The sequence below is a fragment of the Coregonus clupeaformis genome, chromosome 8, assembly GCF_020615455.1.
Source record: "Coregonus clupeaformis isolate EN_2021a chromosome 8, ASM2061545v1, whole genome shotgun sequence".
Lineage (NCBI taxonomy): Eukaryota > Metazoa > Chordata > Actinopteri > Salmoniformes > Salmonidae > Coregonus > Coregonus clupeaformis.
The window spans coordinates 12,181,450-12,206,703 of record NC_059199.1 but is presented as its reverse complement, the minus strand read 5'-3'; the positions used below and the strand labels follow the sequence as shown (position 1 = coordinate 12,206,703).

Genomic DNA, 25,254 nt, shown 5'->3' with positions numbered 1-25,254 from the left:
CCCCCCTATAGGTGTCCATATTTTTCACTATTTATGAAGAATTCCTTCTGTACACTGACTTCTGCATAATCTCAGGGAACATCATAACAATTGATCTTGCACTGTCATTACTTCGTCATCATTATAGTGAAATATTGAGGTATTGAGAGAAATACTTCTAAATTCCCATGTGCAAATATTTGCCAAAATGCTGAAATTCCCAACCATGGATAAATACAACGCTGGTGGCAACATTGTCTATTATTTAAATATTTGTGGAAATATTGCATCTGTCAAATGTTCTAGAACAAATATTCAATTACCAAATATTTAAGTGATTTGGTTCTGTGGTCCTCTGTAGCTCAGCTGGTAGAGCACGGCGCTTGTAACGCCAAGGTAGTGGGTTCGATCCCCGGGACCACCCATACACAAAAATGTATGCACGTATGACTGTAAGTCGCTTTGGATAAAAGCGTCTGCTAAATGGCATATTATTATTATTATTATTTAATTGATTGATTGGTGCAGTGGTTCATATCACCTCAATGTTCAACATGGTAAAATTATATTACCAATAGTCTAGAATACAACCTTATTATAGGGTGGGCCATGTGTGGCATCTTGGGGACACAGTATATGGATAAAAATTGCTCCATTTCATTGACCATCTATAAACCAAATTATGTCCCCTGTTGTGGTAGTACGGCTTTAAGAGGCTTGTATCTGTCCACACGACGCAGTTTACACACAAGCAGCAAGGTCCCACATCCTGGTACTTTTCAACGTTGTCAAGGAAGGCATCGATAGAGAGAAAGGCTGGCTCGAGGGAAGTAGCTGCAGTGTCCTGACAGTATATCTGTCCAAACGTTCACAAACTGTCCCGGAAAGTTAGGTGTAACTACCAGGTAATGCATATGCATGTTTTTTCACACCTTTCCAACCATCCTGCTCTTTTACCGCTAGCTTGGTTTTATGCTTTTCGATTCATTTAGACAAGGAACACACGCAGGCAGACGCCAGTCCGTGTGGACAGGGGAGGAGGAAGAGATTGTCCATTGTACGCTGGTAGAGACATGAATATCACCAAATGTGTCCAATTTTCCGGGGGCTTTTCGTTGGAATTTTTGGCTATGATTTGTCACGCGTCGGCACACTGCGTTTGGTATTCGTATTCGTATGAGAATGAAAAATGGCACACGACAGACATAATTTGTGATAGACGGAGGACTTGGTTTAAAGAGGCAGTGCCATTTGTTCTCTTCCTGGTTGTTGTGCATGCTCTTTGATGCTGGCTGTCAGCGAGAGAACACAGCCTGCATTTTGGAAGTGTTGCAGATTTCATGTGCCAAAAAGATTGCATTTGTATAGTCTAAATTAGGATCCAGAAAATATTTGATTAATTAGGCCTATATTAATTAGTTGAATAATAACACAAAAGTTATTTCTTGCTTCCTTTCTTTTATTAAATTCAATATCTAAGCCAGCCAGGAATTGCATTAATAAATGCCAATACTTGACAATGAGTTAAATATATATAATTTACAATTGAATATTTAGCTTTACTTTTGGGATGGATAAATGGGGTGCAACCACATGGTTTTGAAGAAGTATGTTTATTTATTTGGTTCCTAAACTGGCAACAGATTTAAAACAACTTCAAGATGTGATATGTCAGTGAACAATCCAATTTCCCAAGACCTATTAGATTAGTATATTTGTCTCACTAAGCGTGTTGTTTTTCTCATTTTCAGGACCATCTGGTGTCTGTTAATGTCAACATGTGGCGGGTGACCACCAGAGATGGGAGACAGACATAACAAGATCTATAGGATGTTACTCAATCGCATACAACATTGTAGGCTAAAGGCTGACGATATCCATATCTGGTGAACATTGGACGAAGGAGAGTGGGATGTGTGAAGAGTCTGCAGCCAGCACAGTTTGGTGAAGAGCACGAGAGGTGACCAATCAGCGACCATCATGCCAACCACCAAGGGAACTGGAGGGGCTGACAGCCCACGGGGTCAGCGCTACCGTCCGGCCTCAGAGTTCGATGATGCCACACTAGCCCAGAAGAGAGAGTACTGGAAGACCAAGAAACGAGAGCAGAGGGCCAAGCTGTCAGAGGTCAAGAAGGCAAAAGCTACAAACAGAGGGAGTAACTCCTTGGGCAGAAATGCAGTCCATAAGACCCTAACCTCAATGGCATTGAATTCCAGTGCCTCTTGTTCAATGGCAGGGTCTGCCCCCCCTTTGTTGAATAGCGATGGTTCCTACCAAACCAATGTCGGTGGTGCACCTGTAGTCTTATTAAAGGGAAAGGGTTCTGCTGTCTTTCATCATCAGAACCATAGTGTTGGGGAAGGGGACCAAAACTCTTCCTCAGCAAACCAAAAGGAGAGGTGGTTCCAGAGGATAAAACTCGACAAAGTCTTGCCTCAGTTCCCAGCGTCCAGTTCAGGTCCAGGAAAAGGTGCGATGGTCTGCAAGATGGCGGTGAAAAGTTCCCCAAAAGGGGGCACTGTGATCGGAACGGTTACCCCAGCCAAACACAACGGAGTGCTGCTCAACAGTGGCTCCTCCGTGCCTCTGGTAAAAGTGACGGTGAGACCCTCAGGCTCTGCACCTCGCCAACCACCAAGCGGAATGACTATTCTGAATGGCAGCACTCCTGTAGTGTCGACTCAAAAGCATCTGGCCACCCAGAGTGTATCAAGGCCTGATGCGTTAACTGAGACGCAAATTACAGTGCGTGTTCAGCCTGGACCGCTAACTGCTAACATTACCACAGGGTTGACCGTGACCAATCAGTCTGCCCCTGCCCTCATTCACAAACCAGAGGGTAGGCCTATAGGGATGAAAGTAACACAACTAGGTGGGAAAAATAGTGACTTGGTCACAGCCCAAGGAGTTAGAAGTATCAACGACACATCAGCTCCACTGGAGACTGAGGAGGAGAAAGCCGCCATGCGCAGAGAGAATTGGCGCATCAAGAAGCGAGAACAGAGAGCGAAGCAGGCGGGTAGGTTAACGAAGGCCAGAGAGAGAATCACGAACATGGAGGTATCGTTGCAGAAAGCTGGACTGTTAACCAACGTGGTCATTGAACGTCCTCCGTCTGCTTTGAGTGGACAGGGCCAGAGGCCGTGTGTTAATAGAGTCAGGGTCCCGTTCATCTCAGCCGGACGCCTGCTAAAGAACGCCAGAGCAGTGGCTAGCGTTGTAGTCAAAAGGGAGTCTGAGGATTCAGTCCTGGCTAAGCTAACTGCAGTCAACACTAATCAACAGACCGTTCAGCTAAAAGTAGAGAATCCGCAGGAAGCTGAAGCAACAATGCAAACTGGTATGGCATCGAATGTCATTGGTTATAAACCAGCAGGGGAACCAAGCAGAAGGCTCCCTGGTCCAGGGCAGTTTGCCAACACTAGCCGAGGTATGGTCCGTTGTAGGACTCCGAGACAGAGGTTCATTGAAACCCAACGGAATTACCTGGGTCAGAGAAACATGAGGAAGTCCCCCTGTCATGCTACAGCCTTCAAAACCCGCAACGCACTCCGAGAGGACCCAACGGAGACCCCCGAGCAGAGGGTGGCCCGGAAGCGGGAATACTGGCGTGTCAAAAAGCGGGAACAGCGAGCTAAGCTGTCGGTGGAAGTCCGAGCTAAGATGAAGGAGAGGGATGCTCTGATGCGAAGAGTCAACCGGTACCAGAGCATACTGGAGGATATGAGGAAGGCGAGAGCGGCGGGCAGCAACACACTGCCACAACCAACAGGAAGTAGGCCTACCCACACCAGCGCCTCAGAGACCATTGGAGGGTTCATCAAGGAGGACGGTACCTTGACCAATACCATTCCCCAAATTGATCTCATTACAGAAGCAAAAGAGACTGGGGGTGAAATTAGTTTCAGCGGTGGGATACCTGTTAATAATTCATTTACCAACACTAACACACATCGCCAACACCAACTGCTTCCCAAACCCACTGGTGATACATCTAGTAATATGGTACATCAAATACGGGTCAACCCACCACCACCTCTAATCCGTCCTGCTCAGGTCAATGTCTCCGGTTCTCCCATCGGCCTGTCAATCACAAAGCCTCCCAGGTTAGTTTCAGTCAGACCGAGGACTGAATTTCGAAGCACACCGAAAAACCTCCTGAATCCACAAACAGTTGTCCAGCCCCAGAGTCATATCACCCTCACACGCCCTCAAAACACCTTTCCTGGTTTGCCTACAGCGATACCAAAGCCGGCTAGCTGCGTCATGCAGATGGCTGTCAAAGCTTCTACAGCATCAGCAGTGCTAAACTTGGACCCAAAGCTAACAGAGGAGGAAAAGATGGCTAAGAAGAGGGAGTACTGGAGGGTAAAAAAACGAGAGCAGAGGGCAGCCCGTGCCACCCGCCTAAGGCAAGGTGTTCAAGCTAGGGGAAAGACTACCTCACAGAAGAGGCGGAACCAAAAATTAGCACGATTAGCCGTCCCCATTCCCAATGTCAACACCTCTGTCAACAACACACAGACTATCAAGCCTCTCTCAAACACCAGTGTGTCCACGCCTCCACAGGGAAACCAAATCAAACAAGGGAGAGGATCAACAGACGCTCCATGTCCTCCACTGGAACAACCCCTCTGTGTTGATATCAAACCGTCCCGGTGTTCACCACCACCTCCAGAGCCACCACAGACCGAGCCGCCAGACCCAGCCTTGAGTGCTGACAGCCAGGCCACCACTCTCCTGGTGGTGGCCTCTATGAAGAAGCTCCTGGAGGAATCGCTCAGCACTGTGGCTGACTGTAAAATGGAACAGCCAGACTGTATTACTGAACAGCCAGACTGTATTACAGAACAGCTGCCTTGTAAAAGTGACCCTCAGACCTGTTCCTACAAGGATGCTGCCGTCCGGATGGAGGTCAAGCCAAATCTACCTCTGCTCACCCTGGGAGATGAGAAGGTCTCCCTGTCTGGTGACCTATCGTTGGAGGTCAAAGGGTGGCAGGTGGATGCTGATACCCTGCCATCCTGCCAGGTAACCATTCGTCCATTGAGCCCTCATCCTAAGGACTCTCCCCTGTCAAGTCCTTGCACTGAAACACTGTATTTCCCAGCTCTCCCTCCCTCCGAACCCCCCACTCACACACCCACACACTCCTGGACCCACATGGCGGCTTCCAGGGGACCACACCTCCCTCGCAGAGCCCAGAGGCTGCGTTCCAAAAAAGCAGGACACCACCACTGCTGCTCCCCAGAACCCCCGAAGCTGCTGCTACAACAACAACAACAACAACAACAACAAAATCAACAACTTCAAAATCAACAACAGCATCAGCAACATCAGCACGCCCCAGCGGTGACAGGCCAGAGTGTGACTCTGGAGAAGAAGAGGGAATACTGGAGGATGATGAAGAGGCAGCAGAGAGCTAGGACAGCCAGGCAGGGAGGAGGGGGGCTGAGACGGGGGGACTACGGCAGACGACTGGCCCTCAAAGCAGCAAAGGTGGGTGGATGTCTTTTGTAATCTTGATATTACATTTCATCACTGCAGATTTTGTCATTCACAATGGTAGGCCTATACTTATCATTTCAATGAAATTTGAGGTAAAAGTATGTTTTTTGGTTATGTCATTTGGAGTGTGGAACTGATATGTAGTTCGCAAAGCGTTTTAGGTACTTACAGAACATACTGTACAGTTGTGTCCTCTGGTCAGGGCCACTGTCAAGTCCAACTGAAATACCATGAACCTATACTGAACAAAAATATAAACACAACAATTTCGAAGATTTTACTGAGTTACAGTTCATATAAGGAAATCAGTCAATTGAAATAAATTCATTAGGACCTAATCTATGGATTTCACATGACTGGGTATACAGATATGCATCTGTTGGTCACAGATACAGTTGAAGTCGGAAGTTTACATACACTTAGGTTGGAGTCATTAAACTCATTTTTCAACCACTCCACAAATGTCTTGTTAACAAACTATAGTTTTGGCAAGTCGGTTAGGACATCTACTTTGTGCATGACACAAGTAATTCTTTCAACAATTGTTTACAGACAGATTATTTCACTTATAATTCACTGTATCATAATTCCATTGGGTCAGAAGTTTACATACACTAAGTTGACTGCCTTTAAACAGCTTGGAAAATTCTATAAAATGATGTCATGGCTTTAGAAGATTCTGATAGGTTAATTGACATCATTTGAGTCAATTGGAGGTGTACCTGTGGATGTATTTCAAGGCCTACCTTCAAAATCAGTGCCTCTTTGCTTGACATCATGGGGAAAAAAATTATAGACCTGTCTGGTTCATCCTTGGGAGCAATTTCCAAACGCCTGAAGGTACCACGTTCATCTGTACAAACAATAGTACGCAAGTATAAACCTCATGGGACCACGCAGCCGTCATACCGCTCAGGAAGGAGACGCGTTCTGTCTCCTAGAGAAAAAAAAGCCAGACTACGGTTTGCAACTGCACATGGGGACAAAGATCGTACTTTTTGGAGAAATGTCCTCTGGTCTGATGAAACACAAATAGAACTGTTTGCCCATAATGACCATCGTTATGTTTGGAAGAAAAAGGGTCTTGCAAGCCGAAGAAAACAATCCAAATCGTGAAGCACGAGGTTGGCAGCATCATGCTGTGGGGGTGCTTTTCTGCAGGAGGGACTGGTGCACTTCACAAAATAGATGGCATCATGAGGAAGGAAAATTGTGGATATATTGAAGCAACATCTCAAGACATCAGTCAGGAAGTTAAAGCTTGGTCGCAAATGGGTCTTCCAAATGGACAATGACCCCAAGCATACTTCCAAAGTTGTGGCAAAATGGCTTAAGGACAACAAAGTCAAGGTATTGGAGTAGCCATCACAAAGCCCTGACCTCAATCCTATAGAACATTTGTGGGCAGAACAGAAAAAGCGTGTGCGAGCAAGGAGGCCTACAAACCTGACTCAGTTACACCAGCTCTGTCAGGAGGAATGGGCCAAAATTCACCCAACTTATTGTGGGAAGCTTGTGGAAGGCTACACAATTTTTTTTAAAGGCAATGCTACCAAATACTAATTGAGTGTATGTAAACTTCTGAACCACTGGGAATGTGATGAAATAAATAAAAGCTGAAATAAATCATTCTCTCTACTATTATTCTGACATTTCACATTCTTAAAATAAAGTGGTGATTCTAACTGACCTAAGACAGGACATTTTTACTAGGATTAAATGTCAGGAATTGTGAAAACTGAGTTTAAATGTATTTGGCTAAGGTGTATGTAAACTTCAGACTTCAACTGCACCTTTTAAAAAGAGAGGTAGGGGCGTGGATCAGAAAACCAGTCAGTATCTGGTGTGACCACCATTTGCCTCAAGCAGCGCGACATCGCCTTCGCATATAATTGATCAGGCTGTTGATTGTGGAATGTTGTCCCACTCCTCTTCAATGGCTGTGTGAAGTTGCTGGATATTGGCGGGAATTGGAACACGCTGTTGTACACGTCGATCCAGAGCATCCCAAACATGCTCAATGGGTGACATGTCTGAGTATGCAGGCCATGGAAGAACTGGGACATTTTCAGCTTCCAGGAATTTTATACAGATCCTTGCGACATGGGGCCGTGCATTATCATGCTGAAACACGAGGTGATGGCAGCGGATAAATGGCACGACAATGGACCTCAGGATCTCATCACGGTATCTCTAGGCATTCAAATTGCCAACAATAAAATGCAATTGTGTTCATTGTCTGTAGCTTATGCCTGCCCATACCATAACCCCACGCCACCATGGAAAACTCTGTTCATAATGTTGACATCAGCAAACCGCTCACCCACATGACGCCATACACGTGGTCTGTGGTTGTGAGGCCAGTTGGACATACTGACAAATTCTCTGAAACATTGGAGGCAGCTTGTGGTAGAGAAATGAACATTAAATTCTCTGGCAACAGCTCTGGTGGACATTTATGCAGTCAGCATGCGAAATGCGTGCTCCCTCAACTTGAGACATCTGTGGCGTTGTGTGATTAAACTGCACATTTTAGAGGGGTCTTTTATTGTCCCCAGCACAAGGTGTACCTGTGTAATGATGATGCTGTTTAATCAGCTTGTTGATATGCCACACCTGTCAGGTGGATGGATTATCTTGGCAAAGGATAAATGCTCACTAACAAGGATGTAAACAAATTTGTGCACAAAATTTTAGAGAACATTTCTGGGATCTTATATTTCAGCTCATGAAATATGGGACCGACACTTTACATGTTGCGTTTATGTTTTTGTTCAGTGTATTTGACAAATAGAGGAAGAGGGGTAGATGTATGTATTCTGAGAACTGGACAAACATATAAACAAGTACATTTTTGTAAAAATAAACAAATAGATCAAATAACCCCGGTTATAAATGATACTGTATATTGTGACATAAAACTATTGTAAACGTATGCATCGATTGTGTTGTTGTCTTTCAGGTTTCGAATCTCCTTATTGTGAAGACCCAGAGGCCAGTGCAGAGGAGCGGAAGCTTCGGTCTACACACAGCACCATTGCTCAAACTGCAGTCCTCCCCCTTTCTCCAGCCTATATCTCCCCCTGCTTCTGGACCCCAGGCTAGCCTCAGCACGGTCACCAACATCCCTACACTTCTGGTTGTAGACCCCACCACCTCCAACATGGAACAGTCATATGATACAACACAGCTCAACCCTCCTGTCAACTGTACCAGTATCTCCAATTCACCCATTGGTCACACAGAGTCCCCACAGACATCTCATAGCTTTAGTACCGTGTCTCTCCCTATAGGAAGCGGTGTCACTGTCCCCCCGTTGGGTGAGGGGAAGAAAGACGGGCTGCTATTGGTGGAGAACCAACAGGAAGCGGCCCCAGGATCCAGCACTGACTCGCCCCGCATTCTAAAATGGAGACTGCGAGTGCAGGAAACCTTGGACACCGATACCTCACCTATCGCTACTCTGACACCTCCACCCAACCCTTTGACTAGCATCAAGCTCTTACCAATTCAGCCTCCCAGTCAAACATCCTCTTTCACCCCAACACAGACTCCTTTCAAATGTCATGGTGCTCAGATTTCTCAAAGTGGGAATGTACATAATGTACGATCGCCTACAATGCAGGGGCTCACCAAAAGCCCCATCTACATAAGCCCCATGGGTCCGCCCAAGCCAGTGCCGGGGGAGTCGGAAGAGGAGACTCTGAGAAAGAAGAGGGAGTACTGGAGGGTGAAGAAGAAGGAGCAGCGAGCCAGGAAAGCAATGAGAGATGGGGAGTTGACGGAAAAGAGGCCCTCGGTCAACTGGCATCCCATCCTCCCCAACGCTCATCATCCTCAACACCTACTTGAGGAGATGGAGACTCAGGTAACGTTTTCAATGGTGAATGTTTCAAAGAAAAGGCCATATAATATTGTAATAAGTCAGAACTGTACAGTGAGGGAAAAAAGTATTTGATCCCCTACTGATTTTGTATGTTTGCCCACTGACAAAGAAATGATCAGTCTATAATTGTAATGGTAGGTTTATTTGAACAGTGAGAGACAGAATAACAACAAAAAAATCCAGAAGAACGCATGTAAAAAATGTTATACATTGATTTGCATTTTAATGAGGGAAATAAGTATTTGACCCCCTCTCAATCAGAAAGATTTCTGGCTCCCAGGTGTCTTTTATACAGGTAACGAGCTGAGATTAGGAGCACACTCTTAAAGGGAGTGCTCCTAATCTCAGTTTGTTACCTGTATAAAAGACACCTGTCCACAGAAGCAATCAGTCAATCAAATTCCAAACTCTCCACCATGGCCAAGACCAAAGAGCTCTCCAAGGATGTCAGGGACAAGATTGTAGACCTACACAAGGCTGGAATGGGCTACAAGACCATCGCCAAGCAGCTTGGTGAGAAGGTGACAACAGTTGGTGCGATTATTCGCAAATGGAAGAAACACAAAATAACTGTCAATCTCCCTCGGCCTGGGGCTCCATGCAAGATCTCACCTCGTGGAGTTGCAATGATCATGAGAACAGTGAGGAATCAGCCCAGAACTACACGGGAGGATCTTGTCAATGATCTCAAGGCAGCTGGGACCATAGTCACCAAGAAAACAATTGGTAACACACTACGCCGTGAAGGACTGAAATCCTGCAGCGCCCGCAAGGTCCCCCTGCTCAAGAAAGCACATATACAGGCCCGTCTGAAGTTTGCCAATGAACATATGAATGATTCAGAGGAGAACTGGGTGAAAGTGTTGTGGTCAGATGAGACCAAAATGGAGCTCTTTGGCATCAACTCAACTCGCCGTGTTTGGAGGAGGAGGAATGCTGCCTATGACCCCAAGAACACGATCCCCACCATCAAACATGGAGGTGGAAACGTTATGCTTTGGGGGTGTTTTTCTGCTAAGAGGACAGGACAACTTCACCGCTTCAAAGGGATGATGGACAGGGCCAGGTACCGTCAAATCTTGGGTGAGAACCTCCTTCCCTCAGCCAGGGCATTGAAAATGGGTCGTGGATGGGTATTCCAGCATGACAATGACCCAAAACACACAGCCAAGGCAACAAAGGAGTGGCTCAAGAAGAAGTACATTAAGGTCCTGGAGTGGCCTAGCCAGTCTTCAGACCTTAATCCCATAGAAAATCTGTGGAGGGAGCTGAAGGTTCGAGTGAGTTGCCAAACGTCAGCCTCGAAACCTTAATGACTTGGAGAAGATCTGCAAAGAGGAGTGGAACAAAATCCCTCCTGAGATGTGTGCAAACCTGGTGGCCTACTACAAGAAACGTCTGACCTCTGTGATTGCCAACAAGGGTTTTGCCACCAAGTACTAAGTCATGTTTTGCAGAGGGGTCAAATACTTATTTCCCTCATTAAAATGCAAATCAATTTTATAACATTTTTGACATGCATTTATCTGGATTTTTTGTTGTTATTCTGTCTCTCACTGTTCAAATAAACCTACCATTAAAATTATAGACTGATCATGTCTTTGTCAGTGGGCAAACGTACAAAATCAGCAGGGGATCAAATACTATTTTCCCTCACTGTATGTTTAACCATTGACTGAACCGTAACTTTGCGTAAATCATGCATTGATACCAAGGGATGAGGATTCAGCCTTGGGTAACTTTCATTCCTCTTGGTCAGTTCATTTCCATAACTATTTTGTTTTTTTTCCTCAACCAAAGGAACAGGATCCTGACCGGTGGTTCAACACCTCAGAGGACTCTGAACTACTTCTAAGGTGAGAGACCAGTTTTCAGACTTCTCTCTGACGTCTGTTATCCCAAGGTGTGTGTTAGTAGTAACCATAACTGTGATGTCCTTTTTTCCATAGTACTTCCACAGAGACAGACATGGGCTACTTTCCTGACTTTGGCCATACGGAACCTTTAGAAGGTAATGCATTTGATACTTCTAGATCTATTAAGCCTAAATCTAGCTACAGCTATAGGCCTTTCTTAGAGTAACCTTGTTGCCTTAGTAGAAAATGTGGCTAACTAGGCCAAATATTTGTACAAATATTTTGGACCCCTGGCTAGTAGAAAGTCATCATGGACTAGTAGAAATTACAGTCCGCTGGGCCGACTGACCAGTGCCCAAAATCCTAAAGTTCCATGTCTCACAATACCACTATCTTTCCTCTAGACGAATCAGAGCTGCTTTTCCTAGACGACGATCATGGCGGAAACTACGACGGCGCCATCTCGGATGCTGTATGGAGGAATCGCTACCTCATGGACTACGACCCGCTGAACCAGCTGCTGGTGTGTATGGTGTGCGGGGAGCTCCAGTACTCCCACAGCCTGGAGGGGGTGAGGGCCCACATCGACGAGGCCCACCCGGACACCCTGAGCCTGGAGCCCCCGGAGCACCGGCGCATCCTGGAGGCCTGGGACGAGCAGGTGTCCAGGAGAGAACGCTTCTTCACCAGCCAGCTGCAGCAGCACAGTGGGACGATGGGAGGTAATTAGGCTATATTATATATTATATTAGAGAGCTCAGAGTTCTTCCTGTTCCTGGCAATGGGGACATTTGGGATTAAGGATTTCTGATATATCCATGCACATTTCGTTTCAGGGGAAAGTGCCAACTTTCCAGCAGAAGTAATGGTTGCTACAGAGGACTCGTCATACCTGACGAACAGCAAAAGCGCCAAAACTATTAAAAGACTCTGAGCGCTAAGGTGAGCATTTGAGCCTTCATAACTGTACATTGCACAGACACCATGTATGTCTGTATATCATAATGTTGACCATAGCTCTCTGTATACCAAGGGGTGCATTCTTATCGGTCTGTAGAAAAACTACACATATGTCGGACATTGTTTGACAAACTCGTACCTTCTCCTACTAATTTGTCGTAATTTGCAGAAGCACAAATAGCTAAATTCCAGACAGCATAAAACAACAATAGAAGGCCATTGTGAGAAGAGTAAGAGAAAACACTGCTGTTTTTTCTTTTGTGTATTGATTTTTACGGAGAAGTTCACCTCTACAAAGAATGAACTAAACTTGAACTGTATACCTGTATAGGGGACATGGAACCACAAGAGGCAAGCTTTACCTCATTAACTGGGATAAATACACACACACGAATGTATGTATCTTCTTGCTGTTTTCGATAGCGCAATTTTGTAGCGATCATCATTCACTACTGCTACACCATGTCTCCTGTGCCCTAAACACCAAAACGTAATATCAATGAGGGATGTCACTGGACTCTATAATGCTTTATAACATACTAAAGCACAGTCAGGACTCTCCCTCAGTCTACAGCACTGGGTTAACTTAACGTCCCTGTTATGTGTCCATGACAAACAGGTCAGTGATGTTCTTCAATCTGAATGAATGACATGTCCTTGGTCTTCTCAATGTATCAGGATCAATATGATCCAGGTTTTAAGGGTAAATAGCAGACCTGTGAATTTGACTTGGAGACCATGCGTCCATTGAAGTGGTCTACAGGTGATCAATTGTTCAATGATTGATATTCGTCTGTACATACAGTACATTTTATAATTTCACTTAATGATATGTTTATTTAATATTTCTCACAATTACTATCAGTTTTGTATAAAGTTTTGTACTGTATTAACAATCAATTGTTATTCAGGTCAAAGACCATCTGTTTCTTTTTCCTTCCCTTTTCAAAAAGGGACATCCTTGCATGAGGGTATTCTAAATATGTCCTAAAAAGTACTGGTATATAATAATTTTTCTTGCAGCATACTGTATCTACAAGACTGACTCTTCAAAATACTTATTTGACACACAAAACAACAACATTGTTTTAATAAATCATTGTTCTGGAATATAAAATGTTCTTCCTTTTTAATAAATGTAAACATTGTTTTTGTAATGGTGATTTGAGAAATGTATTTCTGCACTGTAAATACAACACAGATAGTTCTGTTTAGAGGGGTGGTGAAATGGCAATACCCTTTCATGTATTATTTCAATGCCTATCACTTAATGGTTGCTCACATTGTTTCGGATTCATATTTCCTTGTCTATTCATACTGTATACATCAACTATATTTTTTAATGCCTTTATTTAGTCTGAACAATCAGTCAGCGGCAACAAATATACATAATTATTTAATTTTTATTTAATTGTATCCCTGATTTTAACAATCAATTATCAGCATATGTTTTATTTTTATTACTTTTTAAACAAACAAAAAAAGATTGAAGATCCATTGGCCCTGTTGCTGGGATGTTTGTATACTTCCTATATGTAACAGAAAATGTGTGGAAAAGATGTCCATTTCCATTGTTTTTGGTTCACCAATATGCTGAAAACAACGTCCTGTAGAGCACAAAGCTTTGGAAGTCAGTCTTCTGTTGTCTTAACAGACTGAAACTGCATTGAAAACAGATTGTACTGTGATGAACTTTTTCTTGTACAGCTGTGACAAACTGTAAATGTACAGGGGACACTGACCAAGCTGTATGATTTTACCTGTTTTAGAATGTTCCTCTTTGAATTGGTTCCTACCTTGTTTATCTGTTTTAAAAGGGAATGTTCAAATGCCTTTTCGGTACTAATAAACCCTTTTTGTATCTTTTAAAAGTGGTTCTGATTTATTGATAGTACCTGCTATCAAGGAGAGTGTATATGAGCCCACATATTTCAACAGTATCTTTCTGTATTGTTGAAAATGGGGATAAAGTTAAGTAAAAATTGTGCATAATTCACTTCAAATGTTTTGAAAAGGTGATACATATTTACCATTTAAGGCAACTGACTGAGTTAATGTAAATGCACACTAGTTTCAACACTGAGATTTAGGGTATGATGTCACCCTTCACTGAGGTACAAAGTTCCAAATATAATGACAATATTGTATGAATACAGTAGGTTACGCATAAGAGATGACGTACATCAGCCGTGTAAATAATGTATTGTTTTCTGATGATTTGAGACTTTCTTGAATCTTGACACACGGTGCAAATTAAAAGTTCCTGCAAGAGCCCTGTCAGACATTTACAACAACATTAAATGAGTTTAGAGGGCATCAGGTTACATACTTAAGTACCTAAGCTTGGTTTCTTGAAACATACAAGATCATACGAGTTGACAATAGATGGGTACAGTATACTTTCGTATTAAATCCACTTATTGAATGTCATCCTATTACCAGATTTTATGATGAGGGCCAGGAGTGACCTGACAAGGGAGAGTTAGTTATGATAAATGCACTGTGATAAAAGCTAGCTCTCCAGGTAATCCTTTCTCTGGTAGAGAAATGGGCTCTGTCACAGTCCTGTAGCTGTTTACTGCTTCACTCCCTGGCTACGGCAATGTCCCTCCTCCACAACAATATCTGGCTCTGTCTGTCTCTCTGCCCTGGCCCCTGTTTCTTCATCTCCCCCCTGTCTGTACCCGTGTCCAGGCTCAGGATATGCCGCTCCCTGGGTTCGGCCTCCAGGCGGAACTGGGTGGGGTTGGTCTCCTGCAGGCCTGAGATCCACTGGTTCAGGGTGGCCTGTTCCCCCCGGCTCGTCATACACATTGCGAAACTCGCCCCTTCATCCACTGTAGAACACAAGACATACAGTATATCCTCTTCACAACTCACAACCGCTTTGCACTCTTACAGGTGTGCCCAGCATAATTGTCCCTGTGAGATAAATTCAATGAATCTAACTGTTTCTTTTAAAGATTCCCTGAATTAATTTTTATTTATTTATGGTTTCTGTTTCTTCTTACCGTCTTCCACGTCGAAGCTACCTATCTGGCCGGCCGGCCAACTTTATACAATTCTTCAAGATCTGTCAAATTGGTTGTTGATCATTGCTAGACAACCATTGCCATAGATTTTCAAGCAGATTTAAGTCAAAACTGTAACTCGGTAACTTGGCCACTCAGGAACATTCACTGTCTTCTTGGTAAGCAACTCCAGTGTAGATTTGGACTTGTGTTTTAGGTTATTGTCCTGCTGTAAGGTGAATTCATCTCCCAGTTTCTGGTGGAAACTAGACTGAACCAGGTTTTCCTATGGGATTTTGCCTGTGCTTGGCTCCATTCAATTTATTTTTTTGCCTGAAAAACTTCCCAGTCCTTAACGATTACATGATGCAGCCACCACTATGCTTGAAAATATGAAGAGTGGTACTCAGTAATGTGTTGTATTGGATTTGCACTTTGTTTTCAAGACCAAAAGTTAATTGCTTTGGCAATTTTTTAGCAGTATTACTTTAGTGCCTTGTTGCGAACAGGATGCATGTTTTTGAATATTTGTATTCTGTACAGGCTTCCTTCTTTTCACTCTGTCAAATAGGTTAGTATTGTGGAGTAACTACAATGTTGTTGATCCATCCTCAGTTTTCTCCTATCACGGCCATTAAACTCTGTAATTGGCGTGTATCTTTGTAGTGACTGGGTGTATTGATACATCATCCAAAGTGTAATTAATAACTTCACCATGCTCAAAGGGTAATTCAATGTCTGCCTGTTTATTTATTGACCCATCTACCAATAGGTGCCCTTCTTTGTGAGGCATTGGAAAACCTCCCTGGTCTTTGTGGTTGAATCTGTGTTTGAAATTCACTGCTCGACTGAGGGACCTTACAGATAATTGTATGTGTGGGGTAAAGAGATGAGGTAGTCATTGAAAAGTCAGTAACTGAAAGGTTGCTGGTTCAAATCCCAGAGCCAACTAGGTGAAAAATCTGTTGCTCATGTAAGTCGCTCTGGAAAAGAGCATCTGCTAAAAAACAAAATGTGTCCATGCAACTTATAGAGTACCACAGTATGAGTCATAAAACCTAGCGGTCAATCAGGAAAATGGTTCCGATCATTTCTCCATCATAAATTTTTCCCATAGAGGATTTTAGAAACACTAAAATAAGGGCTGTGTTTCGTGACATTTCATGGCCTGACCATGTACATCTCTCTGGGACAAGGTGACTTTTATAAATATATTTGCCTGTATTTACCCAAAAATGAAATGCAAATGAGCTGCTAATGTGGCTATCTTAAAAAACTACAAATGCCATGATGATCTGGACGAGACTGCCGAATCGAGGCAGAGGTAAGAATCTCTGGATTTACTATCTAATGTTAGTTATGTGTAGTAATGAATAAATTGGCAAAATTTATTTAAATGGACAATTCTGTGAACTCTCTTGTGCAAGTTTTAAATTGACAAAATACCTGTTAGCAAAGGAGTCAGCTAGAGATGACGTGCAGGAGATTGCAGGAATTTGTAGCTTTGCATGATGTCTACTTTGATGCTCAGAGTAGATAGAGCCGAATATATTGATAAAAGTCACCTAGTCCGAGAGAAATTTACATGGTTTTCAAAACGTCACGCCAGAGTAAGCCAGCACGAAACACAGCCCTTATTTTAAGTGTTTCTAAAATCCACTATGGGAAACATGAATGGTGGAAAAATTATTGAAACCATTTCCCTCTTTGACAGCTAGGCTTTATGGGTATTATGACACCTCCACTGTGGGGCCCTATTATGTGACTTGCTAAGCAAATCTTTACTCCTAAAATTATTTAGGCTTGCCATAACATAGGGGTTGAGTACTTATTTCAGCTTTCACTTTTATTACATTTGTAAAAATGTCAAAAAACATAATTCCACTTTGACATTATAGGGTATTGTGTTAGGCCAGTGACAAACAAATCTCAATGTAATCCATTTTAAATTCAGGCTGTAACACAACAACATGTGGAAAAAGCCAAGGGGTGTGAATACTTTCTGATGGCACTGGAGGTGGGAGAAACAGACTGAAGGCTTGGACCAGGGAATATTTAGGATATAAACCATTTGCATTTCTAAACCATTGATTGTACGAGAAACACCGTTTTGTGTTTTAATGCTACCTTTTCCATGCACTGAAACCCTCAAAAAGTGTTTTCACAACAATCTCTTAAAAACACCAATATTAAGGTTGAAGAACCACTTTGGGTGTATCAGAGTACTTAATTTCTGTTTTAAAACACATGCTGTGCATTCAAACGTTTTCATTGGGTTTACATTCAAACATCCTCCAAATACCAGATCTCAGCTTAGGTGCACTACTCTTCATGGTTTCATTACACAATCATGGTGTTTTGAGACTTTCTATTTTTACAGTGTAGCTGTCTGCTCCACAGACCTATATACACTACCAGTCAAAAGTTTGGACACACCTACTCATTCAATTTTAACTATTTTTTTACATTGTAGAATAATAGTGAAGACATCAAAACTATGAAATAACACCTATGGAATCATGTAGTATCCAAAAAAGTGTTAACCTCTATGGGATCGGTGTCCCGTATACGGGACGGTTGAGCTAACGTGCGCTAATGTGATTAGCATAACTGTTGTAAGTAACAGCAAACTTCCAGGACATAGACATCTTATATGGGCAGAAAGCTTAAATTCTTGTTAATCTAACTGCACTGTCCAATTTACAGTAGCTATTACAGTGAAAAAATGCTATTGTTTGAGGAGAGCGCACAACAACAAAAAACGTATCACGGCAACTGGTTTGATACATTCACCTCTGAAGGTAAATAATGTACTTACATTCAGTAATCTTGCTCTGATTTGTCATCCTGAGGGTCCCAGAGATAAAATGTAGCATAGTTTTGTTTGATAAAATCCATTTTTATATTAAAATGTAGGAACTGGGTTCTACAGTTTGAACCCCTGCTGTCTCTGGCTCCACACCCACCCCGACCCCGGCCATCTAGATGTGTGAAAGTTAGTGTATAAGCTAATGATCCATCATGTATGACATTCCTGGGAGTGTGTAAACTTACATTTTGTATTACCATATCATTTTTGTATGTTCTCTATAGTTATGTACTTGAAAATGTGTCAATTGACCAATTCGGCACATTTGGGCAGACTTGATACAAAATAGTCCAGTATTGCAATGCTTCACCGGATCAATCTGAAACTTTGCACACACAATGCGCTAAACCTGCAATATTATATTGTGACCTTTCTCTTGCATTTCAAAGACGATGGAACAAAAAAATAAATAGAAAACGCATGTTTTTTTGTTTGTATTATCTTTTACCAGATCGTATGTGTTATATTCTCCTACATTAATTTCAAATTTCCACACATTTCAAAGTGTTTCCTTTCAAATGGTATCAAGAATATGCATATCCTTGCTTCAGGTCCTGAGCTACAGGCAGTTAGATTTGGGTATGTCATTTTAGGCGAAAATTGAAAAAAAAGGGTCCGATCCTTAAATCAAAATATATTTTATATTTGAGATTCTTCAAATAGCCACCCTTTGCCTTGATGACAGCTTTGCACACTCTTGGCATTCTCTCAACCAGCTTCATGAGGTAGTCACCTGGAATGCATTTCAATTAACAGGTCTGCCTTGTTAAAAGTTATTTTTGTGGAATTTATTTCCTTCTTAATGCGTTTGAGCCAATCAGTTGTGTTGTGACAAGGTAGGGGGGTATACAGAATATAGCCCTATTTGGTAAAAGACCAAGTCCATATTATGGCAAGAACAGCTCAAATAAGCAAAGCGAAACGACAGTCCATCATTACTTTAAGACATGAAGGTCAGTCAATACGGAACATTTCAAGAACTTTGAAAGTTTCTTCAAGTGCAGTTGCAAAAACCATAAAGCGCTATGATGAAACTGGCTCTCATGAGGACTGCCACAGGAATGAAAGACCCAGAGTTACCTCTGCTGCAGAGGATAAGTTCATTAGAGTTACCAGCCTCAGAAACTGCAGCCCAAATAAATGATTCACAGAGTTCAAGTCACAGACACATTTCAACATCAACTGTTCAGAGGGGACTGTGTGAATCAGGCCTTCATGGTCAAATTGCTGTAAAGAAACCACTACTAAAGGGCACAAATAAGAAGAAGAGACCTGCTTGGGCCAAGAAACACGAGCAATGGACATTAGACCGGTGGAAATTTGTCCTTTGGTCTGGAGTCCAAATTTGAGATGTTTGGTTCCAACCGCTGTGTCTTTGTGAGACGCGGTGTGGGTGAACGGATGATCTCCTCATGTTAGTTCCCACCGTAAAGCATGGAGGAGGAGGAGGTGTTATGGTGTGGGGGTGCTTTGCTGGTGACACTGTCTGTGATTGATTTAGAATTCAAGGCACACTTAACCAGCATGGCTACCACAGCATTCTGCAGTGATACGCCATCCATCTGGTTTGGGCTTAGTGGGACCATCATTTGTTTTTCAACAGGACAATTACCCAACACACCTCCAGGCTGTGTAAGGTCTATTTTACCAAGAAGGAGAGTGATGGAGTGCTGCATCAGATGACCTGGCCTCCACAATCCCCCAACCTCAACCCAATTGAGATGGTTTGGGATGAGTCGGACCACAGAGTGAAGGAAAAGCAGCCAACAAGTGCTCAGCATATGTGGAAACTCCTTCAAGACTGTTGGAAAAGCATTCCAGGTGAAGCTGGTTGAGAGAATGCCAAGTGTGCAAAGCTGTCATCAAGGCAAAGGGTGGCTATTTGAAGAATCTCAAATATAAAATATATTTTGATTTGTTTAACACTTTTTGGTTACTACATGATTACTACTTATTTCATAGTTTTGATGTCTTCACTATTATTCTACAATGTAGAAAATAGTAAAAATAAAGAAAAACCCTTGAATGAGTAGGTGTGTCCAAACGTTTTGACTGTATAACCTATAACAATAACCTGCACTGATGCAGTGGTACATGTTTTATAGCTCAATGAGAAGTAGTATATCATTAACCGAGGACCACACTGGAAATAAGTGTTTTTACACTTTCCTGTGTCATCCTTTGGATTTTCTTGTTCTTCAATAGTTTTTTAAAAACTGTACAATGTGTTTTACCCAAAACAAAATCAGTCAATAGGCTTCTCTCTGCTCGTTTTCTTCCTCTTGACCAAATGCTCAATACGTCATGGGTACTCCCACCACCACTCTCAGCATCAGCCCATATTTATCAGTGGAGGAAGGCGGGACAAGATCCACGTTTCCCATACATCTGGTGGAGCAGTGAATGGTTTGATGACTGAACAAGAGGGACAGGCCTACATTATATTGTATACTATCTAGTTAAAATGACAGGTAAAAAGTATTTGTTATCATTATGCAGAAATGTGGATTAAAAAGTATTGTATGTTTCTCTCTCTCTCGTTCTTTCTTCTGTAGGGTGTAGCTACATTCATCTCTGTTTGAATGAAGACTTCTCATCTATTCCACACCCAGTGAAGGCCATCCGTATTGCAGCAAAGTTTAATTTTGACTATGGCAATAGTAATTTTCCATCTGACAGCCTGAGTGAGTTTAGCAGTTGAATTTTAATCACATTTCTTAATAAAAGAAAGCCCAGTCAGGCTAGGAATGCGTCCCAAATGGCACCCTATTCCATATATAGTGCACTACTTTAGACCAGAGAATGGCACCCTATTCCCATATAGTGCACTACTTTAGACCAGAGAATGGCACCCTATTCCCTATATAGTGCACTACTTGGGAATTGCAAAATGTTAATTTTGATGTGTGATGGAGTTATTGCCTTGCTGGAAGTTCCACTTGTGGCCAAGTTTCAGCTTTCTTGTGTGACAGAGGGGATACAATGCGTGAGTCTACCACAGGACAAACCAACGTCTTACCATTAGACCCAGAGGAAATTCCCTCTTGGGCCGAGGGCAGACACTGATTTTGAAGTCGCAGGCAGGGCTACACCTTGACCATGAGCAACCATTCTTTGGCTCATGTCCGCTACTCTGGCAGAGGCAACCAGGTTTTTGGCCAAATACTGTACATTAGAAATGTATTATAAACGTTATGCTGACCATGCTATCATGAGACAGCCTTCTTTTTCTTCAAAGCAATTTGATCTGACGATGGATCACTGACTGAGTTTATCATGTGGATACATAAGGATGCATTCTGCCATGATTGTAATTCATATCAGTCATCCAAAACAGCAACTCTTGATCTTTGATCAAAATAAAGTCAATATGTCATTATTTACCTTGCTGAAATATATTTCTGATGCTTCTGATATCCTTATTAGGGAATATGGAAAGATTTATTCTCTGTGGAGAAAAGAAAACAAAGTTTATACTTACATTTATAGGTTTATTTATGTTCCAATTAAAAGCAAAAACAAGTGAAAACAATTAATACAAGGAAGGAATTGATGCAGAGGCCTGCGATGGCTATCCTAGTGGGAATGGCATGCCAAAGTGACGATTAGAGAGTCTGCCTGATATTGCAACAAACTAGCCGAATCCGACCATCCTGATATCGTAAACTTACAGTGCCAGACAAATATACACCCTTGCACCCTAACCCTTTGCAGACACTAAACAAGGTGCTTTCCAATGGAAGAGCTAAGAGGAAAGTCATCCAACAAATCCAGGAAGCAGGTTCCTGATGATGATGCTGCTACTGTCTTGGTGTTTGAGGAAGAGGAAGGACTCCTAATGATTCCTTATTTCTACATGTTAGAAAGACATGTTTGTTTTCGGATCGGCATAATTCTATATCAAATCAAACTTTATTTATAGAGCACATTTCTTACAAGTTAATGCATTTCAAAGTTCTTAAAACAAAAAATTTAAATAATACATAAATAAAAAGGACAAAGATAAGATAGATGATCTAGATACATTTAAATGGTCAAATGAAACTGAACATATTCAAATAATAATAGGGCAATAAAACAACAGTGAAACCAGAGAGACTGAAGGAAGTAAAATAAATAAGATAAATACAATTGAATAAAGCAAATTAAATTATATCAGGTAGATAAAATAGCACAATAAAATCACCCTAGGTAAAAGCACGGCTAGAAAGGTGTGTCTTGAGCGCTCTCTTAAAAATGTCTACTGTCTCTACTCAGATCCTCCAGCTGGCTGTTCCAACAGCCTGGTCTCATAGACTAGACATAACATAGTAAATGTAAATCCGTGACACTCAAATTAGTATGATATGTTACGTTTGGTATGGTTACATAAGACAGATGGTTACTTAAGGCAAAAACGAAAGTAAAGTGGTTGTTCGGGGTGGATGGGTGGACGTATAACGTGAAAGGTTATGAGTTCGAATCTTATCAGGGACAGCTTTAGCATTTTAGCTAATTAGCAACTTTTCAACTACTTACTACTTTGCAGCTACTTAGCATGTTAGTTAACCCTTCCCCTAAACTTAACCCTTTAAGCTAACCCTTCCCCTAACCTAACTCCTAAACTTCACCCTAACCCCTAATCCTAACCCCTTGCCTAGCTAACGTTAGCCACCTAGCTAGAATTGCGTAACATACCATACGTTATTTTTTCAATCTTGAGATGTCCTCTCGTCTTCTGTCCAGTGGTCGGTTGAGTGGTCATTTGCCTATTTAAAAGGGACACTTTGACTCAATTACTCCTTTGCCACAGCACTCACATGATATGTATCCATCACAAGAAACGCCAATGTCTTTAAAATTCTAAAACCTGCCTTTTCCACTTTCAAGTTAATGTGCTTCTTGTATACCTGGTCTGATACTAATATCTTTGTAGAGGTTTGTGATAGGGCAGTGCTCAGGCCTAGTGCATATTTGTACATCCACCTCATGGTCCTTGCCCCATAGAATGCATGGTGTTTTGAGTTGGTTGTCAACTGATCGACTTTAATAAGTGCTTGGGATGGTTCTTCCAGTGATGTGTGAATAACCCTGTTTGCAGAGGAGCCTGTGATCCGTCCTGCTCTATGTTGGTGCCAAGCCTTACAGGCAGCCTGATCTTTTGTTTCTTCCTCCACCTGAGAAACTTGCTCATCTGTGAAACCTTGTAGATTATTGAACCAAGGTTTGGGGGTGAAAACATCAGCATGGTCCTTGAATGTACTGAGACCAAAGGGAAGTTCCTTTGTCGCCGAGAGCGTCTGGAGCAGCTGCTTTTCCTGTGACGTTGAAGCTTTGAGGATGGTTCTCCTTTCCTTATCGCTTCCTTGATTTTGTACTTTTTCACTGTAGAATTCAATTTCTTTAATAATTTGTATCTTTGTATTGACCCATCTTCCAATAGGTGCCCTTCTTTGGGAGGCATTGGAAAACCTCCCTGGTCTTTGTGGTTGAATCTGTGTTTGAAATTCACTGCTCGACTGACGGACCTTACAGATAATTGTACGTGTGGGGTAAAGAGAGGAGGTAGTCATTCGAAGTCCAGGTCCAGCTGAACAGGGTAGTCGAAACACCTCTCTGGATCGTATGGCTCCTCCACCTGACAGGGACAAAACAGGTACGCTAATAGATCACTATTACTGCTCAAGCTATAATAAAACAAAGTGTATAATAAAAGTATTGTATTAGTATGGAACAGATACTTAAGGCAATATTCATAATATAAAATTATAACATTGTAAACGCTACCGTTAAAATATACACAATTTACACCATGTTAACATCGTTGCACAGGGTCTCCAACCTTTTCCTCAGGGGGCAGTTGATCAGCCCTGAATATGTCTTCCTCAGCCACTGGGGGAAGGGGCCCTCCACAAACACAGGCCTGTTGGGGTTATGTTTAGCCAGCAGCTCCATCTGGGCTGGGCTGGATCCCTGACAGGATGAGAAAAGGCAGGGTTTACCATTTAAACAGACAACGATATTGAGAACCGTATGTTTGCAGTGCATCCTCTGGAGTTGCACCTAGCCAATAATAACTGATAACTTAAATACCGGCTGACCACAGAATACGAGTACATCTACTGAAAAGAGAATCTGAGATCCTGGGATTCGGATCCCTGGTAGTTTGTATGTAAAAAAGAGGGAACTCTGATTATCTACCTAGGTAGTGTGGGAAGGTGATCTCCTCCCCTGACTCTGAGATGTCAGTACAAGGCATCTGGCAGACCGTGACCTTAGCGCCCAGGTCGTTAGCGATGCGGTGGAGACTGAGGCGGGCCAAGTCTACAGGGTCCCCAGGGAGCTGCAGGGGGACGGGGAAGGCGTGCTTGAACTTGGGGAACCAGTACATGATGCGCTGGTACTTCCTCATAGGGTGACTCTAGTCCCTGAGAACTAACAATCACCAATAAAAACTAGAGTCGGAGAGAATCTAAAATTCCAAAAGTGTCATGACATGGGCACCCCATTGATTTTGTTATAATGTTTGAGTCACTCAGATAGCATACGAACCTGGCATAAGCCATGGCAAAATGTGTAGAATTGCAGGAAACTGGCTTTAAAACTGTAAAATGTTCACGCCGCCAAGAGGAGGGCCTTTAAAATCTTTGGTCGGAGACCACGCAATTGACCACGGCCACTAGCACGCCCCTACGCTAACGTTGCCACCGCTGCTGAAAAGAAACCTATGGGAAACACTGTACACACACCACTGTAAATATGGGATAACGATCATCCATCGCTGTTAACTCAAATTTAACTACCATGTTGACGTGATTACCTGGGGAAATTCCTATGGTTTTAGGGAGTGACATACAGTGGGGAAAAAAAGTATTTAGTCAGCCACAAATTGTGCAAGTTCTCCAACTTAAAAAGATGAAAGAGGCCTGTAATTTTCATCATAGGTACACGTCAACTACGACAGACAAATTATTTTTAAAATAATTTTTTTTTTCCAGAAAATCACATTGTAGGATTTTTAATGAATTTATTTGCAAATTATGGTGGAAAATAAGTATTTGGTCACCTACAAACAAGCAAGATCTATGTCTCTCACAGACCTGTAACTTCTTCTTTAAGAGGCTCCTCTGTCCTCCACTCGTTACCTGTATTAATGGCACCTGTTTGAATTTGTTATCAGTATAAAATACACCTGTCCACAAC

At 42.4% G+C, this 25,254-nt stretch overlaps 2 protein-coding genes across 3 annotated transcripts; one reads left to right on the top strand and one right to left on the bottom strand.

Annotated features, from left to right (window-relative positions):
• The first annotated feature begins 746 nt into the window (after positions 1 to 746).
• On the top strand, positions 747 to 14,063 carry LOC121571103. Of its 2 annotated transcripts, XM_041882398.2 has the most exons (8): positions 747 to 884; positions 1,731 to 5,481; positions 8,453 to 9,358; positions 11,177 to 11,232; positions 11,326 to 11,387; positions 11,637 to 11,954; positions 12,069 to 12,174; positions 12,362 to 14,063. In XM_041882398.2, the coding sequence occupies exons 2-7, from the start codon at positions 1,960 to 1,962 to the stop codon at positions 12,164 to 12,166; spliced, it is 4,962 nt and encodes a 1,653-aa protein (XP_041738332.2). In that variant the 5' UTR covers positions 747 to 884; positions 1,731 to 1,959; the 3' UTR covers positions 12,167 to 12,174; positions 12,362 to 14,063. The 2 variants fall into 2 exon arrangements, with proteins under 2 accessions (XP_041738332.2, XP_041738331.2); XM_041882397.2 differs by having other exon boundaries at positions 12,069 to 14,063.
• LOC121571102 (evolutionarily conserved signaling intermediate in Toll pathway, mitochondrial-like) lies at positions 12,294 to 24,935 on the bottom strand. The gene is made up of 4 exons (XM_045222212.1): positions 23,894 to 24,935; positions 23,585 to 23,689; positions 15,204 to 15,244; positions 12,294 to 15,029 (listed from the first exon to the last, which is right to left on the bottom strand). The coding sequence occupies exons 1-4, from the start codon at positions 24,097 to 24,099 to the stop codon at positions 14,776 to 14,778; spliced, it is 606 nt and encodes a 201-aa protein (XP_045078147.1). The 5' UTR covers positions 24,100 to 24,935; the 3' UTR covers positions 12,294 to 14,775.
• Positions 24,936 to 25,254: the final 319 nt, after the last annotated feature.

Coding starts and splice junctions, on each gene's coding strand:
- LOC121571103 (XM_041882398.2), top strand. CDS start 1,960: ATGCCAACCACCAAGGGAACTGGAGGGGCTGACAGCCCACGGGGTCAG. Junction 5,482..8,452: donor TGGCCCTCAAAGCAGCAAAG/GTGGGTGGATGT, acceptor GTTGTCTTTCAG/GTTTCGAATCTCCTTATTGT. Junction 9,359..11,176: donor TTGAGGAGATGGAGACTCAG/GTAACGTTTTCA, acceptor CCTCAACCAAAG/GAACAGGATCCTGACCGGTG.
- LOC121571102 (XM_045222212.1), bottom strand. CDS start 24,099: ATGCACTGCAAACATACGGTTCTCAATATCGTTGTCTGTTTAAATGGT. Junction 23,690..23,893: donor AACTGCCCCCTGAGGAAAAG/GTTGGAGACCCT, acceptor TGTCCCTGTCAG/GTGGAGGAGCCATACGATCC. Junction 15,030..15,203: donor TAGCTTCGACGTGGAAGACG/GTAAGAAGAAAC, acceptor TGTGTTCTACAG/TGGATGAAGGGGCGAGTTTC.